At 47.4% G+C, this 19168-nt stretch overlaps 2 protein-coding genes across 2 annotated transcripts; one reads left to right on the top strand and one right to left on the bottom strand.

The window, feature by feature from the left end:
* Nucleotides 1-201: 201 nt before the first annotated feature.
* On the top strand, nt 202-12642 carry LOC142032315 (transmembrane protein 178B-like). Its single transcript, XM_075030891.1, has 4 exons — nt 202-586; nt 7856-7969; nt 9215-9352; nt 11123-12642. The coding sequence occupies exons 1-4, from the start codon at nt 202-204 to the stop codon at nt 11365-11367; spliced, it is 882 nt and encodes a 293-aa protein (XP_074886992.1). The 3' UTR covers nt 11368-12642.
* Nucleotides 12643-13253: 611 nt separating this feature from the next.
* On the bottom strand, nt 13254-19154 carry PSMC3 (proteasome 26S subunit, ATPase 3). Its single transcript, XM_075030871.1, has 12 exons — nt 18825-19154; nt 18656-18736; nt 17010-17135; nt 16132-16236; nt 15978-16040; nt 15382-15519; nt 15112-15255; nt 14747-14895; nt 14162-14258; nt 13868-14013; nt 13592-13673; nt 13254-13469 (listed from the first exon to the last, which is right to left on the bottom strand). The coding sequence occupies exons 1-12, from the start codon at nt 19137-19139 to the stop codon at nt 13359-13361; spliced, it is 1557 nt and encodes a 518-aa protein (XP_074886972.1). The 5' UTR covers nt 19140-19154; the 3' UTR covers nt 13254-13358.
* Between the last annotated feature and the right edge of the window lie 14 nt (nt 19155-19168).

Below are 19168 nucleotides of genomic sequence, written 5' to 3' on the forward strand. Positions count from 1 at the left end.
GAGGCGGCGAGCGGCACCCGGGAGCCCCTTGAGACCGGGCCTGGAGAGCCCTGGGGGGTAGCTGTACCGGTGCGGGACCCAGCTTGGACCGGGGAGGGGGGCGCTGGCCCCGTTTTCCTTCCGGGGGCGGCGCGGCGGGCGGAGGCCCCCAGCCGGGCCTGCAGGGGAAGCGCCCGCCCCTGCCGCCCCCGGCGCGGTAAGATGGCGGCCGCGGCTCAGGCGCTGAGCGGCTCCGGGCTGCTCCTGGCCGCCGCCGCCCTCGCCCTCCTGGCCGTGGCCATCGGCACCGACTCCTGGTACGAGACGGACGCGCGGCGGCACCGCGAGCGCTGCCGCGGCTTCGGCCACAAGCGTAGCGACCCGCCCGGCTCCATGTCGGCGCCCAGCTCGCACCTGCCGCTCCGCGCCCGGCCCCCGCGGGCCCTGCTGCCCGGGCGGTCCCCGGCCCCCGTCCCGGCAGCCGCCGCAGCCGCCGCCGCTCTGGACTCGCACTGCGGCCGCCGCTTCAACTCCACCGTCTCGGGGCTCTGGAGGCGCTGCCACCGCGCGGGCTACGAGCCGGACAGCGAGGAGCTCATCCGGAAAGGTGAGGCGGTGGGGGGCGGCCCCGGCCCCAGCCCCAGCCCCAGCCCCCGACCCCGGCCGGGAGGCGGCGGGGCCCCGCCGCTGTCCGTGGTGCTGAGCGCGGCTGCCGGCCCGGCCCGGCTCGGCCGGGGCCCCGGGTCTGCGGGCGGGGCCGCGGCTGCCGCTGCTGCGGCGTGGAGAGGCCGGCGGGAAGGCGCGGATGCAGCCCCGCACGGTCCCCTTGGCTTCAGGTGTCCCTGGCGTGCGGGAGGCGGCGAGCGTGGCCCTGACCCCATCCCGGGGCGGAGGGTTGTACGCCGCCCTGTCTGCTTAAAATGCTGCAGTGCTGGGTGGGACCGCGTCCTCGGAGAGCCCCTTCTGTGGCCCAGCGTGGGGCCTGACGCTGACACTCGAGCAAGGTCTGGGTGGGCATTCTCATAACCCTGACACCTTCTTGTTCTTGAGCACTGAGAAATGTACCGTATTGCTGGTAGCTCCGTGATCTTTGCGGCAAGGGGAAAGGGACCTGTTGTTCCTGTTCTAGCATGGGGGAGTTCTCGTTGCTGCAGGGGATTGCCACCTTCATGGTGGCAGATATCACTCAGGGCTCCAGGGGTGACAGGAGAGAGAAAGCTGTGGATCTTCTGCTGTTGTGGAGCACGGTACAAGGCCGAGCAGTTCACAAAGTGTGAATAAAATTCCTGGACTGGATGGTACAAATAATGTAGTTAAGTCAAAATAAATTACATATAAGACAAGCTTAGGATAAGAAATGCTGTGTATGGTTAATGATAAGTAACAGGACTTATTGTTCCAGCAGGTACCTATTAGCACAGGGAGAGTAGGAGTTGGGAGCAGAGCTTCCACTGAGGCACAAAATGGAAATGCTATCTTAAGAAAGTGGGAGCAGTTCTTCAGCGTGACTTCCAACTGTGACGCCAGTCCTGCACAGCAGAGGACGGATAGACTGGCACTGTGAAGCTCAGCCCGTCTTTGTCCTTCCTTTCCAATGCACAGCAGTGACTTACTTTTAGAAACTCTAGTGCTGTGTGATTAGCTTCTTTCTCTATTTAATCTCCTAGGATCCATTTTATGCATTTTCATTTTTATTTCTATGTTGATCTCATTTCACTAAAAGGCAGCTCATTAATTTCTTTCTATTAATTGTGCCTGTCATGTAAAATATTTATCTGGTTTTTTTGCTTCACATCAAGCCAAATGCTTTCAGCTCCCATTGAGATTAGCAAAAGCTGGGGGAAGGGATGGGAAGGATAGTAGTTTGGTCCTCAATACTTCTGTTTCTGAGCTATTTTCCCAACACTACCATGGTCATACAGAGAGGCTGGAGTCTGCATTCTGCATGCACAAGGGCATTACAGGGTGGTGATGATCTTCCTCAGGGTCTGATGTGTAGAACTGGAGGGACTCTAAATCCAAAAGGTTTTCCTTCCACTTCCTTTTTTTCTTCAGCTGTTCTAATAAAAGACCTTGCCTTTCCCTACAAGCCTTGCTTCCCTCATATTCTTTGCCTATTAGGTCTGCAGTTGCTACTGTAAAGATTTATGTGTTATCTTACAGAGGGAAATTATTAATAATAGTTCTTGTAGAGTCAGGTCTTTAAATAGGTATGACTCTCTTCTTATCCCTTCCCCTGACCTGCTTTACTAGCAGCCTTTCTGTGTTCCTGCTGTGTCTATCTTTTCTCTGACGACTGTGATTAAGCAGCCTTTTCCGGCCAGCGGTCAGGTGTGGCTGTGGCTGAGCTGTTATCTCAAGCATGATAGTAGATCTGGGGCTTCTAAAAAGAAAAAAACAGGCGTTTTTTCCCTAGTGTGAGCTGAAGATCACTACTGTGCACCTCTGAAAGTCCTACCTTCTCCTCAATTTGCAGTAAGTTTTCAGCTAGCTCTTTGGTGATGTGTGATGCCTTCTTATATTCCTAATATTCCTTAAACTAGAGATTTTTTAATAGGCTTTTAGTGACAGAGGAGTAAATTTTTATTTTTTTTTTTTATGACAGTCCTATGGTAATTTTGGTTTGGGTTTATACTCTCCATTTTTCTAGTAGCTCTGGAATAAGGTTTCTTTCCTTTCTGGGTCTCTCTTGAATTCTGAAAAAATTACTAAGGCCATGAGTACCCTTATGCATTTAGATAGTTCCATGGATTTCTAGTCCTGTATTTATCTACTGCTATTAATACAAAGCAGTTCTGTGGAAACTTTCATACTCGAGCATTTTAGCTGATGATGCATATACATGCATACATTTATATATCTAAAATATATAGTTTTAAAAAAATGTAAAATATATTCACTTTATATATTTAAAAGGAAAAAGCAGGACTCAAAAATGTAGCGCAAAATGGAGAGGTGGGAAATATTTAAATGTAAGAGTGGAATGATGTGTGGGATTTTTCTTAAAATGCAAAATCACTGTTTTGGAACTGTGAAAAAAATAGATAGTTTCATTTTAAAAATACAATTAAGAAGGCAAAAGAAGAAATAATGTACAAAGCAAATGGGGAAAATGGAGATTAGCAACCAGTAAAAGATAGCAGCCAAAGAACTGAAACACTTGGTGGGGAAACAAAGAGGATCTGTGTGTGTAGGGAGGGACTCTCTGAGTGTAAGAACTTGAGCACTATACATCATCTTGTAGAGCATGTGCTGTGTGGACTATATACTGGGTAACTGATGCTGCAACAAAAACCTTTTGCATGGAGTCTTCTTAAGTAGTGAGGTCCTGCAGGGATTTATTATATGCTGTTTAGTGGTCTTCTCCGTTAATATGAAAAAAATGTTGTTTACAAAGTGATGACAGTAGAAAATGATTAATTAGGAAAGATCCATTCTTGTAGGCTGCTTTGGATAACTTGCTGGGTTCATTTGAACGATATGCATTTTAACACCAGTAAATTGAAGGAATTAGAAAAGTTTTATCGCTGTTCATAAACTGGGGATTTTATTGCTTTTCAAGCTTGCTCTGAAAAGACTCTGGGGTGGGACTGGTACGTCTCACACATACTGGGCAGAAATGACTTCTTGGTACCATGATGTGGCTGAGGAAGTAAGAAGAACCACTGGATGCTTAAGCAGAGGAACACAACAGTTTATGGCAGTAATGAGGCCCTTGAGAGAAAACGGCTCAGTCCTGGTGTCTGTACTTCCCATCCTTTCCAACTGGTGATAAATTGGAAGAGTTACAGGAATGATTGTGAGGTCTGTAGAGCATCTATTACAGTAGCATATTTAACAAACTCAGTTTGGTCTTGGCTGTTGGTAAGTGTGATCTGTCAGACAATATGATCTGTAAGAGTTATCATGGTGTTTTAAAGGAAGGTTGATTGACCAGATCTAGTGGCCTTTGGGTGACAATGTGGACAGAGTGATCCCATAGCTGTGATGCTCTCCACAATCCTGGGCAGAAGTGGTGGGAATAGACAAGGGAGTTTCAGTGGCCACTTGGTCCTGGGGCATGAGGGAGGGGAGGGCCAGACCTCATGTGGTAGCTCACTGGTAACTGCCTATGGCTGCTCCCTGGCCATGCTCGTGGTGAGAAGGAGAGGGTGTCTCCCAGGTGTGTGAGCTCCAAACTGCTCTAAGGTAGGACTGGGCCAGGTAGCAGAACTGAAAATGAGAAGCCCTGCATTTCCTCCTCATAACGCTGGCACATAGGCAGTGTAGTAGAGAAGAAAACCTGAATGTTTCAAAGTCGGAGAGAGATGAAAACTAAGCTGAGAGAAAGTTGGGGTGTGCTGAGCCCAGGATTACAAATTGAATGTGTCACAGCAGGCCTGGGTCTGGGTTTCCAGGTGTCTGGCAGCCGAGGGACAAGGGGCCTGTGCTCTGCCTCGGTATCTGGAGGTCCAGAAATTCTTTCTAGCCAGTGTCCTCTGATCTTTTCCTGCCTTCATGTTCAGTCAGGAGAAAGGACTTGTCCAGGGACACTCACATGTAGTGTCCCAAGGGTTGTGAGAGGGTACGGGAGGGGAACCTGTCTGCAGTTGCAATCCTGAGGGGAAAAAAAAACCCCACACTGATGACAAAGTGTGAGAAACAATGTTGGCTGTGGGAGGGCAGGCACAGGCATGTAGCTTGGCCATGAAAGTGTCCATGTGACACTGCCAGATGCAGTTCATTGCTTCTTATGTTTATTTTTTAATCAAGAAAATTACACATGCAACTTTCATAGTGTTCTTTTGATGCCCCTAAGAAATGCAAGGATCAGGCTGTCTGCGTAACCTTTTTCTTGTATGTGTGCTTTATGGCAAGCTAATGACATGAGTACCTGCCCCCTTCTGTCCTGTATTCTCAACTTGTGTGCCAAAAAAGACAATGCTTGCTCACTTGTTGTTCACCACATGACTCCATTCTATTCAAGCCCTTGCCTGAAGGCAAAGTTTTTAATGTTGGCAGGCTTTCTGATGGTGCTTATCTGAGTGTGTTATTAAACAAAAGCAAAATCACTTTGCTAGCAGGTTCCTGAAATGGAGGGCAGGATGGTGTCCCTATTTTATAGACTATGATTTAAGGTACATAAGGGCTTAGGACAATGGACTTACTGGAATACCTTTGAAATGCCTTTGACTTCGCAATAACTTTGAGACTACAAACCTAAATTTTTTTTTCCTGTTTTCTTGAGTACTTGGAGAGCAACATGTTATATCTCTCTAAATGCAGCCCCATGGAGTACCTGGCTATATTTGAGTGCATAGCATCACTGAAAATTAGACTTAGAGATTCACTCGGAAAACGGGAAGCATGAACTAGTGATTGCAGATGCAAAATCTGGCTACTGAGGATTGCCTGGGTGCATGTTATGATTTTCTGGGAGAAAGTGGGTAGAGATCACCCTCAGTGCTTCCCTGATCCTCTGACTCTCTTGCCTACCTGTTTGAGCTTTTCTAGTAGACCTACAGAGAGAGGCCTTCCTTGTTTTGCCTGTAGTGGCTCACACCAGAGCAGGTCCAGCCTGTGCTCTCAGAGAAATGGGAATCTGATTGGAAAAACAGCTTGTGATGGTGTAATCAAAGGCTGTCACCAAGCCCATGGATCAGAGGTCAGCACTGAGCATAAGCCCTAAAATTCTCTATCTCTGGAGCGCTTTGTTTTGCAAACTTGCTGTTTTAATACAATTTTATGTGCTACCTACATAAAATTAGCACTTTGAATTCTGAGGAAGAAAGGATTAGGAGTAAAGTTTTTAAACCAGAGGCAGAATGAATTGATATTTGAAAACTTCTAATAAACCAGGTTTTTTAGAAAAGAACTTCTAAATAATCAGTTTTCAATTGATATTTGAAAACTTCTAAATAACCTGAAAACTGCTAAACCAGGTGGAGAGCTTTTACTTTTAGTCTACTTGTAAACTCTTGTAATAATACAAAGATTTTTCTCAGTAACATTTTAGCTGAGGAGTCCATAGCTTTGATCATAAGGAATGTACATCTCTAGTCTTTGATTTTTCTTTAATGAGCTATAAAAGTAGTAATCCTTGCTCTCATATAAAATACTGCTTCATATATAGTACTTTTATAATTGGAATATGTAAAAGTGCATAGATCTTACTTTTAATGAATCCAGTGCATTGAAGTCTAAAATCTGATGTCATTAGTTTGTACCATAGATGTATTTTTCAACAACACATGTAAATCATGTCAATATTGAAATTGAATTCAGTCAACAGTTATAGGTGAAATTGAATTAGATGATACTGTGATGTGCTGTATATGGCCAAAGTTCTTCGTTCAGATGTTTACAGAGCTTTTGCAAATGAACTGGCATCCTCCATTACTGGGTTGTCTTGCTGATCCATTTGCTCAGGCAGCACGACAGACTTGTTCTGAAACAGCCGCAAAGAACATGCACTGCTCCGCAGGGCGAGGGCAAGCGGCTGGAGGTGAAGGGCAGCAACTCCGTGTATGGGTGTATCAGTGCCAGCGCCCTGTGGTGCTGGGGGAGGCGGCCAGGAACCACAGCAGGGCAAGGGGGTGGTGGGAAGCACAGCCAAGGATGGGGCCAGCTTGAAATGCTTTGCTGCTCAGGGGCTTTTGGAAGTCTAGCTTTGGGTTTTCCCCTTTTGGGGCACATTCTTTACATGTCTGCTTGTTCCACTCAGTAACAAATGTCACTGTTTTGTTAATGTGGGAAAATTCAGATCACCTTTCCCTCCCTGGCCTGATGGCTAGAATTGGCTGGGCCTCTTGTGTGCAACTCCTAATCTTGTGAAGCGGGGGCTTCCTCTTTGCAGGTCCTTGCAGGAACCAGGTCAGTACAGTCCCAGTGAACGTTGTTAGAGAACAAAATCATGCCTCCCATTGCTGCAGGAGCAGCACAAAGCCCATTTCTTCTGGTTTTTCAAGTGTCTTTTGCGAAGCTCATCACTGAGTCTGCAGCTCCCTGCTAGTGATTGTTCACCAGCTTAATTAGCTCATTGGCCAACTGATTGTTTCTGAATGGTTCTTCTGCCCCAGCATTTAAATAGCTGTAATGACCCTGCAGCCCTTGTTTAAGGGGTAACTTTTTGTACTATGTAGCTCTTTTACCTTTCTGGCTGTTCTCTTCCACCCCACCATCCAGATTGATTCTCCCCACCCCACTGCCCTGGCCCTGGCTTTATTTATAACAGGGGGGGCAAGGCACCTTCCTTTCCCTCCACCCTCAGAATCTTCTTTGTTACCAGTTGTTTCCTAAACTAAAAATCCCTTTCAAGAGGAGCATGCATGTAGGTTCATATTTGCATCTGGGGTACACTTCAAGCTATAACAGAAACAAGCCTACTTGGGTCCAATTGCTCATTGAAAGTAAAGCAAAGAGCTAATGACTACTGGAGTGAATTCAAACTTTTCTCCCATGCAGTTTACTTCCCAGCATTCATTCAAAATTTTCAAAGAAGTGATTCAACTCTTGTCTTCTTAGAGACAAAGCAGGCCTGATGGTACTTGGCCATGTTCTTGTCTCCTCAGCCATCCCAAAGAGATTGTACCAGTTCCTCTAGGAAGCTTCTGGAGCTGTTTTTGGTGACTGTCATTACTATTTGTCTTCAGCTGCTCCTTCCTGAAGCCCGCCTGGGTCAGCATCTTGCTCCCTCTTTGCTGGTGTTTTTCTGTAGCAAGGCTCCCTCCCCTCCTGCTCCCCAAAGCCTTTGCAGTAAACAGTGCTTTTTTGCTTATGTTTGCTCTGTTACTGAACTAAGGCTTCCCCTGCGTGAGCTCTGCTGGGCCAGCCAACTCAGCAGCAAATGCAAGGCATAGGAGTTTCATGCTGTTTCACACTGATGTCTCTTTTACAGGAGTTATTCAGCGCTGCACTGCTGTGAAGTACCACTACACCTCCAGCTCTCTGCCTCGCAACTTACCTATCAACATCACAAACACCATCCGGCAGGATGAGTGGCATGCACTCCGTAAGTAACCTAAAGCAGCGTACAAGACTCTGTTTGGATTACTTAATGCCTTAATGCAACGCCAAGTGAGGGCTCTGAATAAGCTGCCGTCTTGTTAGTGAGGAAGGGCAAGCAGCTGACAGTACAATTGAAGGGGGACCTGAGATTTGGAGGGGCTTAAGTGGTGAATTCAGGAATACAGACATGTGTGTTGTATGTCGCAAGGTGAAATCATATTCTGGATCTGGGGGCAGGCAATTCCTAGCTGGCTTACAGCAAAGGTGCTGCAGCACTGTATAGTCTGTATAGCTCTTGTTGCATTTTTCTGCGTGCACACCAGTGACCTGGTGCAGCTCCGGGGCAACTAGCCCTTTTAGGGAACATCTCAGTTTGTCTTTGCAACTTCCTGTTACCAGCTCCTAGCCCACAAGCTGCCTGATGCCCAAGTCCTTCCCACACAGATGACTGACCTGTAGCCTGCCACTGAGAATGATTTTATCAGTTTTTTTCTGCTCCTGCTTCTCTCTGTTTGTTTTCTGGTTCTATTGCCTCACATAATTCTGCCTAGCCCCTGTCATGTGAGCCTCAGTGCTGAGGAAATCCAGCTAGAGACTGAACTAGTAGGAGACAAGAACAGCATTTGTATTATGGATGACAAAGTGCTGTTCATATCACTAGTGCCGAAGCGTTTTTTAGAGCTTGTTACTGGAGTTGTTCCCGTCATACTCTATTGATCTGCTGTCTGCTTCTGTCCTCCCACTGTTCCTCTTTTCAGTTCACACTATCTTGCCTTCCATGTGCTAGTCCTTTACTTCTCTTCAGCGTCCCCTTTCATTTATTTCTTTTATTTCTATTTTCAGCAGACACCCAACAAACTCCATCCCAAAGAAACGTACCACCACCAAAAAAAAAAAGAAAAAAGCCATTGCAGTATTAATGTTTACAAATCATTGCTGAATTCATAATGTGTCCCTTCTGTCCCATGTTGGGGAGTATTTGGCCGGTATTCCTCTTGATCAGGCCAGAAATGCGTTCTAGTTGTACAGTGGCCAGCAGAAGGGAGTGAAGTTAGCTGGATTCCTTTAGTTTCAGTATAATGGGCAAACTATCTACCTCAAAGAAGCTACAGAAGGTGGAGGCCATGGGTGAAGTATAAACTTTAGAACCAGCAAATCTAAATCTGTCTGGACTCTCCCCTGGCTGTCCTGTCTGGGTGCCACCATCTTCATGTCTTCTTTCTTGCTTTTCTCCTTTCTCTTTCCTCAGATCTGCGGAGGATGACAGCTGGCTTCATTGGCATGGCAGTCTCCATCATCCTGTTTGGGTGGATCATTGGTGTGCTGGGCTGCTGCAAACAGCAGGAGCTCATGCAGTACGTGGCTGGGCTGCTCTTCCTAATGGGAGGTGAGAGCCTTTCGCTTCTACTCCTGAAGTCACCACAGTCAGTATTGCTGGCTGGGGAGGTGCTCTTAAAAGTAAAGTCAGCCCACAGCAAACACACAAAGCAGTTCTTTAGTGCAGCAAACCATCAGCACAGCACAGCGTTACCACCTCCAGCACTGGGCAGGACTTGCTTGCATGGGTATTTGCATGTTTCTGAGTAGACCTCGCTGTACATACATACATGAGCGTTCTGCTCTGGAGAGCTGGTGTATAGCCACAGGGAACACATGCACAGTGAGCACAGTCCTCTTGCCTGCGCCAAGTGTGTGGAGCCTGTGGCTCCTGTCAGCGCAGCTGTTTTCTCTACGGAATCTTAACAAACAAACAATCAACGTAGAGCACCTTTCTGCTGCTGAAAGATGCTCACATCTTTGGGTAACAATGAAGTCCAAACCCAGACAAGCCTGGAGAACATTGGCCCAGAGGTAAGGACATGAGCTCAGTGCTTGCCAGTGGTGTTTGTTACATCTGTTCCTCCTGGCTGGGAGCAGACTTTCTGCATGGCCAAAGGTTTTTTCTGAACTTTGATTGTTCAGCTCAAAAATGGGCAGTTTTGTCTTTATTTGAAAGGGGCATAGTAGTGACAAATGCACCAAAAGGGTGAGCTGAGATGCTCCAAGGATGAGGACTCTTAAATTGCAAGCGGTAAATAGGCAACTTTCAAGTATGAAAAATGAGGCTCTACTTAAAAGCCAGAGCTGCTACCCTAGAGGCCCAGTGTAGGCATCTATAATGGCTGCAAGCAAGGAATGCAGCGATATAACAGCGTCTAGATCAGTTAAACAAATAGGTGTGACACTGGTTTTGTGCCACTTTTTTGGGGGGAGGGGAGGAAATCTTCCCTAGCCATAAGTGAGCCTTCTCAAGCAGTGTTTTTGGGGAGCTGCACAGAAAACCACCCTGCTGGCATGGCACGCTGCTAGAAAGGCTGGAAGGTAGGCTTATGCTGTCCTCTTACATACTGCTTAACTGCAGTTTCCTTTGGGAACATTTTCGTTTCTTTATCACACAGCAGTGAGAGAGTAAAGTATTATAAGTGGAACAGGTAGACTGGGTCCCCTTTGAGTGCTTCTGCACTTAACCGTGATAGGCGTGCTGCCAGCAGCAAGAGTCGTCATTAGTAGACACAGATCCAGAGCTGGAGAGAATAAAATGATCATCTCAACCTTGAGTACTAGTGTATATTAGAGATACTGGAGTGCCTTGCGTTGTAAGTTTCTGGCTTTTTTGCTTCTCTGTATAGGTGCTTAGTGAATGTTTAGTGAATAACAAAAACCTGGGCACCTTCTATAGGCCTAGGCTACAGCTGTCCGGAGTCTGGACATGCTTAGTAGAAACTAAGCAGTGCTGCACTTTTTGCAGCCCTGGGCTTCAGCTATTTACTTTCCATAGGAGAAACTACCCAAGTACTGTTTGGAATGTGATGCCATTAGCCATTGGAACTTCTCAGGGGAATTGAAGCATGATGAACTACATGACTGAGTTCGAAATAGCAACAGAGGGAGCTAAGGCAATATTGGTCATTTGCGAAGTGAGGTATCCCATAGTCCTACATATATTGCCTTCCCCAGCCCCTGTCCCTCCCCCTTGTAAGAAGAGTGACTGGTAGGACAAAAAAAAAAAAAGGTAATTCTTGATTTTGAAAGTTCATGACTTTGAAAATATGTAGGGAAAAAAGAGAGCGTAATTAACCTGAGGGCAGTGTAGAACGCTCTTGCTTTTCTCCTGCAGGTACCTGCTGTATCATCTCACTCTGCACATGCGTAGCTGGGATCAATTTTGAGCTATCTCGCTATCCTCGCTACGTCTATGGGCTGCCAGAGGACATCAGTCATGGCTATGGCTGGTCCATGTTCTGTGCCTGGGGAGGCCTGGGCCTCACCCTGCTGGCTGGGTTCCTCTGCACATTGGCCCCATCACTCAACACCTCTCGGGCATCCGTACAAAAACCCAGACAAGAAAATGGGGCTGTGTGACCTCAGAGGGAGTGAGGAGAGACTCTGGAAAGCGCAGCCTGGGCAGAGCTGCGGGTTAACACCAGGAAAAGGTGGCATGTCAGCGTGTGGAGAGCAGTGCCATAGCTGTGGAAATACCAGCCCATGGGATGCTGCTACAGCCTCCAGTCACAGACACAGACATTGCAAGTAACTCCAGGTTTGAATTATTGGCGATTTGCTCGTTGATGGTTTAAGGGGGACAGTTCTTTTGATTTGGTTTTCTTCTGTTTACAAGGGATTAAGTCCAAGGCTGTGTCTTTTTTTGTGCTGTTTTTTGAACTGTACCTCCATGGTCCTGTTATTGTCCAGTTGTAAGGGATGTTTACGCACCAACTCTATTGCTGCAGGTCTGTGTAATTCAGACCCAAATTAGGGCAAGGAGCTACGTGAAGTTGGCTTGAACACTTTTGCAACAGGCGTGTCTAGTGTTGGCTCAGGCCATCATTTCCCAAAAGAACCTTGATTTAAGCTCAGATTTAGGCCAAAGAATTAGCCCATTCTTAGTATTAATTAATTTAAATCAGAAATCTGTGCTATTCCATGCTGTGGCATCAGCTATTTACTTACTACTAAAGCTGTTTCCAAAAGGAGCCAGCTGTAACTGAGCAGCAAGACTCTAAAAAAAACCTCTTACTGGCTTTAGGAAAGGAGGGGAAAGTTTTCCTCAGCTTCTTACACAGGTAAGGTTACTCATTTGGCTAAGTAACATACCCTTGTTTTAGTGGGGAGATGTATGCAACGTGCAGCTTGTAACTATTCCACTAGAGGCCAGGGTATATTTCTGAAAGTATGTCATAGTTTGAGCTGCTGGGATCAACTTTCACCCCCTAACTAACTTGTGGGTGCAACTCCTGTTCTGTGAAAGGAGATGAGTAATTCTCCCCAAGCTCAAATACCAGTACTGCTAAAATAGCAGAAGATGTACAGCCCCCTCTAATAGTAATGTCCAAAGGAACCGCAATGTATTTTCCTCAGGAACGCGTGGCTTCTGCTCACTTCACCACTCAACCCTTTCTAATGTCAAATGCCCCCGAGCACAGCGTGTCAAGAACACGCATGCTCCACTGGAACAAGCTCCCTCTCCAAAAAAGGGAGGCAAGGACCTTGGAACCCGTGCAAGTACTAGGGCTAACTCAGGAACATCAGCCAAAGTACTTTGGGGTGCATTTTTCTTTCATTCATCTATTCTTTCTTCCCTCACATCCTTGCCCCTCTCCCAAGCGTCCAAAAACTGCACAGGTAAAGATGAGATGGCCAGCATTTGGAGATGTTTACATTGTATTTAAAATACAATACAGTGGCATGTAAGATACTTAATGCTAAAGTCAGTGTATTTATGAAAAGTGTAATTTTTAAATGGAAGTTGTAACTCTCAACTGGCATTAAAAGTACTGAAAGACTTGCTCAGTGGATGAAACCTTGAATTCTTTCTGATTAATTACCGGACTGATTCACCAGAGAGCTCATACACGCATTCACCAATGGTGTTAAAGCTTCCAGAATTAAGTTTAAATGACGAAGTTAAAACATCATCCATGTGTGAATTGTGTTCACTTCTCCCTTGCAAAATGAGTGTTAGTTCTGAAGTTTCAAAGACTCTAATAAAGCTGTACGGTCTGTTCACTGGCTGCACAGGTAAAAACAGGGGATGCTGTCTGAGCTGCAGTTCATCAATTTCAAAGTACACTTACTGCGGTATAACCTGTTGGTCCTCATCCAGAAGTAGCAGAGCAGGATTTAATCCAGTTCTAGCAGGAGGAGGCTCCAAAGGCAGCATGCTGGGCACCGTGGACAGGAGGTTCTCGCCTTCCCTTTTGCAGATGTAGAACCACTGAGTAAGGGCAACAGCCCCAACACATCAAGGATTTGTTTTTAGAGGGAAAAAATGCTTTATTTTTTCCAGACAGAAAGTGGTACAGTCCAGTCTAGTCCTGCCCTCTGCCAAGGCCACAACCTTGACTGGGCAGAGATCAGGCATAGTACTGCAGATTGGCTTTTTTCTTTGCTTGAACCTCCAGGATTCCTTCCATGTAGTCCTCGTGGGTGAGCTCTGTAGCTCCACGGCGAAGGGCAATCATCCCCTGCCCAACGAGACAGTATTTAGAGAGGGCATGCGAGCATCACAGCAGTTCAAAGTAATTACACCATGCTAGCTTTCACAGTTCCCACTCATCAGTGCTGGCTGCTGTAGAGGAATACTTACCGCTTCAACACACACAGCCTTGCACTGGGCTCCATTGAAATCGTCTGTGCAGCGAGCCAGTTCTTCATAGTTCACATCAGGGCTGATGTGAGCAGCAGGGGAGAGGGGAAAAAAAGTCTGAGAACATGTACCAAATAGAAAAAGCAAGGTATGGAGCTTCCTTAAAACCCAACAAGGAGCTCTCAACAAAAGAGCACCAGCACCTGCCATTCCACAGCCCTGAGGTACCATCATGAGTGACAAACATAGCCCCAGAAGGCCATGCGTCTGCCATACCTGACATTCATTTTGCGTGAATGGATCTGCATAATTCTGGCTCTGGCCTCTTCATTAGGCATCGGGAACTCAATCTTGCGATCTAATCGTCCAGAGCGGAGCAAAGCTGGGTCCAAGATATCAACCCGGTTGGTTGCAGCAATCACCTAAGTAGAAGTAGGGTCATCAGTCTGAGGCACCTGGAGGACAGGCCTCTCCTCCCCAAGGCTCCACCAAGCTTCTTCCCCAGGCATTGTTTTCCATCCCCTGCTAGAGCACCCTGGACCTCAGTAGCACTCTCTGCTAGATCCCAACCTTGACTTGTGTGTTGGGCTGGAAACCATCAAGTTGATTAAGCAGCTCCAGCATGGTCCTCTGCACTTCCCGATCACCAGCCTTCTCACTGTCAAACCTGAGGAGGAAACAAGGGTAAAACTGTCAGCGTGAACCTGACCACCCTGCCCCTATGTTTTTAATCACATAAAAAGACAGAATGACTGCAGCTCACACTCCTTGGCCAAGGTCTTCCAACCTCCTTGAAATTACAGGAAGACCTACCTTGATGAGGACCATGACTAAAGTAACCGTCAGCAGCAGCTAAGTCTGATTATGTCCTTAGAGCTGAATGGGGCTAAAGGCCCACGTAGTAAAGGAGGGTGAACAGTTCTGATGCAGTTATCAGAAAACAGTTTTATACAGCAGGAGACTGTGAGATAGATCCCAAGTCTCATGAACTTCGCTCATGAGCCCAAAGATTGTGGCAACTGCTATCTATCTGTGGTTGGCTTTACGCTCTGTTCTTGAATAGGCCACGCTTTAAGCTAGGCTTCCCTCAAATGCACAGGCAAAGGAGGCTGCTAGGCAGCTCCCAAGAGCTTTACAACATGGCCCACACCTCACCTTTTAGTGCCAATAGCATCCAGTTCGTCAATAAAGATGATGGAAGGGGCTTTTTCCTTGGCTAGAGCAAAAGCATCACGTACCAGCTTAGCTCCATCACCAATGAACATCTGCACAAGTTGTGGACCTGCAAGCTTCAGGAACGTAGCCTGGGAAATGAAAGAGAATTCTATGCCTCATTTCTCAATAGGGTCAGTTCTGGGTACTACAGGAAGCCCATAACTAAAACAACCAACCAAGCAAGCAGACAAGAAAATCCGAGCCTTTGTAACACGAGTTTGTATGTATGACCCCTCTCCCCCTCGGAGGTGTTCTTTTTCAGGTACTGTTCTACAGCAGCACATGTTTTCAAAGGTTCCTTTTACCTTGGTCTGGGCCGCACATGCTCGAGCTAAAAGCGTCTTCCCTGTTCCTGGAGGCCCGTACATAAGGACTCCTTTGGGTGGCTGTATACCCAAGTTTTCAAATTTCTCCTTATGATTCATTGGCAGGACAATGGCCTCCACAAGCTACAGCAAAAGAAAAAGATTAATACATAAACCCCTCCTCCTCCACAGATCCAGGCTGCCTGCTTTGAGCTGAAGTTCAAACACCATTGTCCTCAGTCACACCAGAAACTAAACATAAAGTATCACCTCTTGGATTTGTTTATCCAGCCCCCCGATGTCACTGTACTGCTCTGTGGGTCTCTCATCCACCTCCATGGCTTTCACCCGTGAATCATATTCAGTAGGTAGAGTCTCCAGGATCAAGTAAGAGTCTTTGTTCACCCCCTGTAAACACAAGTCCTTTGCTTTTAACAGGCCCTTCAGATAGCAATTAATAAACACACAATCAAAGATGATTCACTAGACCTCAAGGATGCAGGAATAACCAGCTTTGATATTTGCACTCACGAAATCACCACAGCTTGGCACAGTGGACAACACCATAGCTAACACAGCACATTTTGAAAAAGAGCGGTCCAACTTACTTACAATAGACTGGGTTTAGAAAGCTTACCGGGTGATATCTAAATTTTCAGCACCTAATTTATGTATAAAGAACACACCCCCCTAAACTACTTTTCTATGCTACAAACATGACTGAACCCATAATATCTTTTTGTTAAAATTTTAGTACAGAAATGGTCTTGGGGAAATCTGGACAGATTTTTCTCCTTTATAAAGGGCAAGATGTATGCAATTTTCTGGCCAACATCACATCCAACAGTCACAACAGCACCACTCACCACTAGGTCTCCAGGCTTCAACTTCTCTGCATCAACCAACCCAATAACAGGCAGGAAATACGTCTGTAGGAAAGAAATCAAAGTAAGCAAAACCAGCCATACTAGAAGGTCCTTTTCAGCACTCCTCACCCCTAGCTGGGTATGTGGGTCTTACCTGGCGCGTAGAGGTCTTGATCACAGCACACTTGCCCTTTCTCTGGGAATCCAGGTCAATGTTTGCTCCATCCTCCTCCTGGTCATTGGGGTCAACATCCAGCAGCTGAAAACCAGAGAGAGAGATTTCATGACAATGTAACCAGGCTAGCAGGATGACCCCAGGATTAACATTTCTAAATTACGTGCAGTAGGCGAAATAAAACTTCCCATCATCCATCAGCAGTAGAATCCTGAAAGCGTTAAAGCCCTCCCTAAAAATTAGTTTCTTCCTTTCCTCATGAAGCAGTACACAACAGCGCATAGGAAGACGCTATAAAGTTCAGAACAAAGCAGTCGCTAATGGGGCTAATGGGGGCACCGATTTCTCCTCCCATTACAGCAGCTCACATTAAACCTTAAGTTCATTAAGTTTTAAAACACTACTACAAACCAATCCCCTCTTTTTAAAAACAGGAAACTATCAGCATTTTTTTGGCCTATCAGCAAAACTACTGAATTACAGAAAGAATGTGATGTAATAACAGAGCCACCGCTTTTCATGTGCTGTGTCACAAGTTTCAGAAAGCACATACCAAATCTCACATGCCCAAGTCTAGACTAAGCGAGGCTGCGTGCACGCTCCGATGGCTATGGTATGTACAGATGAACAGTAGCCAACACCCAAGGAACGACCCAGACAAGAAGCGGGCAAGTGACTTGCGCTTCCAGGTCACAAATAAAACCAACAGAAAAACCTGGAAGTCTTGGCTGCAGAAGCACCAGTAGTTTGAGAATATGCCACGTCTCAAATTACCAATGCATCCCCCTGCCCTTCTCCCTTCCGATATACATTGCGCACACTTCTCACATTGCTGCGGAAGAGCGTGCCGCTCTCACCTCGATAACGTTGGAGACAAGATATGGCAGGGTTTTGTTCACTTTGATCTTCTCGCTGTTCTCTTTGATCTTGTCTTTCATGGCCTGAAGCTCATGGGTCACTCTCAGTACTTCACTCTTCATGATCTGGAATCAGTACGCAGAAGAAAGAGATGGGAATAATATCAGAAGACTGAGGCAAGATAAAATTCATACATTATTCCAAAAGCAAACCAGTTATAAAAACTTAAGTCTGAGGAAACAGTGGGTATAAAGGGAAACGTAATACAAAAGGAGGAAAAAACAGAAAGTTAGCCAAAACAGGTTAGGAATCAAGGCTACGCAGTCCATTTTGGTCTCCAACTAATCAATATAGCTAAGTAATTTCTTCGCAGTGTCACTGGATAACATTAGCTTAATCAATGCATCAGCTTACAGGGTTGGAATATGACCTAGATAAGGATGTGACCTAGCAAGGTAACTGTGTTTTGCTTTTTATTTTTTAATATATACAGATACATAGGTAACTAGATATACATACACATGTGCATATCTATATGCATCCATATACACTCACCTGTTTTAAAGTTATATTTTGCTGGGTTTAAAGAATTGTGTTCCAGCACACAATTCAAGGAGAAACACAAAGCCCCGCACCTGGGAAGGAAGAGCGCCTTGCAGTGACACAGGCTGGTGACTGGCTGGTTGGGGACCAGCTCTGCGGAAAGGGACCTGGGGGTCTCCATGGACAATAAAGTCAGCAGCAGCCAGCAACGTGCCCCGACAGCAAGGGCTGTACTAACAGGAGTGTAGCCAGTAGATGGAGAAAAGTGATCAGCCCCCTTTATTCAACACTAGTTAGACCCTATCTGGAACAGTCTGCCCCATTTTGGGCTCCCCCATACAGCAAAGACATTGATAAACTGGACTGAGTTCAGCACAGGGCCGCCAAGACGACCAGGGGGCTGGAGCACGGGCCCTGTGAGAAGTAGCTGAGGAACATGGGCTTGTTCAGCCAGAGAACTACTGGGGAAGGTATCAAGTCGACAGAACCAGACGCTTCACAGCAGCACACAGTGGGTGGTTGAGACAACAAAGACTGAAACAGAAGAGGTTGAGCCTGTGTGTAAAGGGAATCTTTATTCTCACGAGGACAGCCAAGCAGTGGCAGAGAACGCCCAGAGAAGTGGTGCAATCTCTGTCTTTAGAGGCCTTCAGAATCCAACCAGATAAAGCCCTGAGCAGCTGGGGTTACAGCTGACCCTGCTTTGAGCAGGAGACTGGACTAGAGATCTTCTCAAGCCCCTCCCGACCTGAGTTACTCCATGATCCTACCTGACCCAGGTCACAGAACGGGCTTCTCCCTCCCCTGTGCCTACGAGAGCTGGGAGGACTTATGTACCTTTACCTAAAGCATCCAAGGCTCTGCAGAACAACTGTCCCCTCAGCTTCCTCGGGTCCTCGCTCTTCGAGCACTTCTTTCCCTACCTTCGAGGCTTAACTCTACTCCTCAACCTACTGCTCCCCACCTAGTTAACCGCATCTTATTTTTCACTGCCCTCGTCTCTGCCCCCACGGCTGGACTAAGCCCACCCCGCCACGAGCACCACCAGCCCAGGGCTCCCAAGCCCCGGCCCCGGCCCCGCTCCCCGGCCCTTGGCCGCTACCTTGATCTCGCTGTCGAGGAGACGCGTGCGCTGCACGATCTCCTCCGTGGACATCTTCAGTACCTCCTCGCCGACGCCGTCCTGCGGGGGCACAACGGCAGCGTCACCCTCGGTCCGACACCCCCCGCCTCACCCCGTCTCCCGCCACCGCACCCCCGGGCCCCCTCACCTCGGACTCATCCCACACCGACGCCATCTTGCCCCCAGCCAACCAGCCGGCCAGCGCACAAGGCGGCGGATTCCGGGCGGCAGATTCCACCCTCCTCGCCCCGGGAACAAGGCGGGAGGCAACGGGACGAGGCTGCTCGGGGCGGGGGGGAGCTGCGCGACCCCTCTTTTCTTCCTCGTTGTCCCCTCCGCGGCCCCTCCGCCCCCCCCCCCCCCCGACGGATCTGCCGAATCTGCCGGCGTTGGTAGCGAGGGGAAGCGCCGCGCCGGTCACGTGCCACCGGCCAAATCTGCTGAGTGATGGCCCGGCCGCCATCTTAGTGCGGGGCAGAGGCGGAGCGGCGA

The sequence above is a fragment of the Buteo buteo genome, chromosome 6 (assembly GCF_964188355.1).
Source record: "Buteo buteo chromosome 6, bButBut1.hap1.1, whole genome shotgun sequence".
NCBI classification, from domain to species: Eukaryota; Metazoa; Chordata; class Aves; order Accipitriformes; family Accipitridae; genus Buteo; species Buteo buteo.

Coding starts and splice junctions, on each gene's coding strand:
- PSMC3 (XM_075030871.1), bottom strand. CDS start 19,139: ATGGCGGCCGGGCCATCACTCAGCAGATTTGGCCGGTGGCACGTGACC. Junction 16,041..16,131: donor TCAAGACCTCTACGCGCCAG/GTAAGACCCACA, acceptor TCTTTCCTACAG/ACGTATTTCCTGCCTGTTAT. Junction 14,014..14,161: donor AGCCCAACACACAAGTCAAG/GTTGGGATCTAG, acceptor ACTTCTACTTAG/GTGATTGCTGCAACCAACCG.
- LOC142032315 (XM_075030891.1), top strand. CDS start 202: ATGGCGGCCGCGGCTCAGGCGCTGAGCGGCTCCGGGCTGCTCCTGGCC. Junction 7,970..9,214: donor GGATGAGTGGCATGCACTCC/GTAAGTAACCTA, acceptor CTCTTTCCTCAG/ATCTGCGGAGGATGACAGCT. Junction 9,353..11,122: donor GCTGCTCTTCCTAATGGGAG/GTGAGAGCCTTT, acceptor TTTCTCCTGCAG/GTACCTGCTGTATCATCTCA.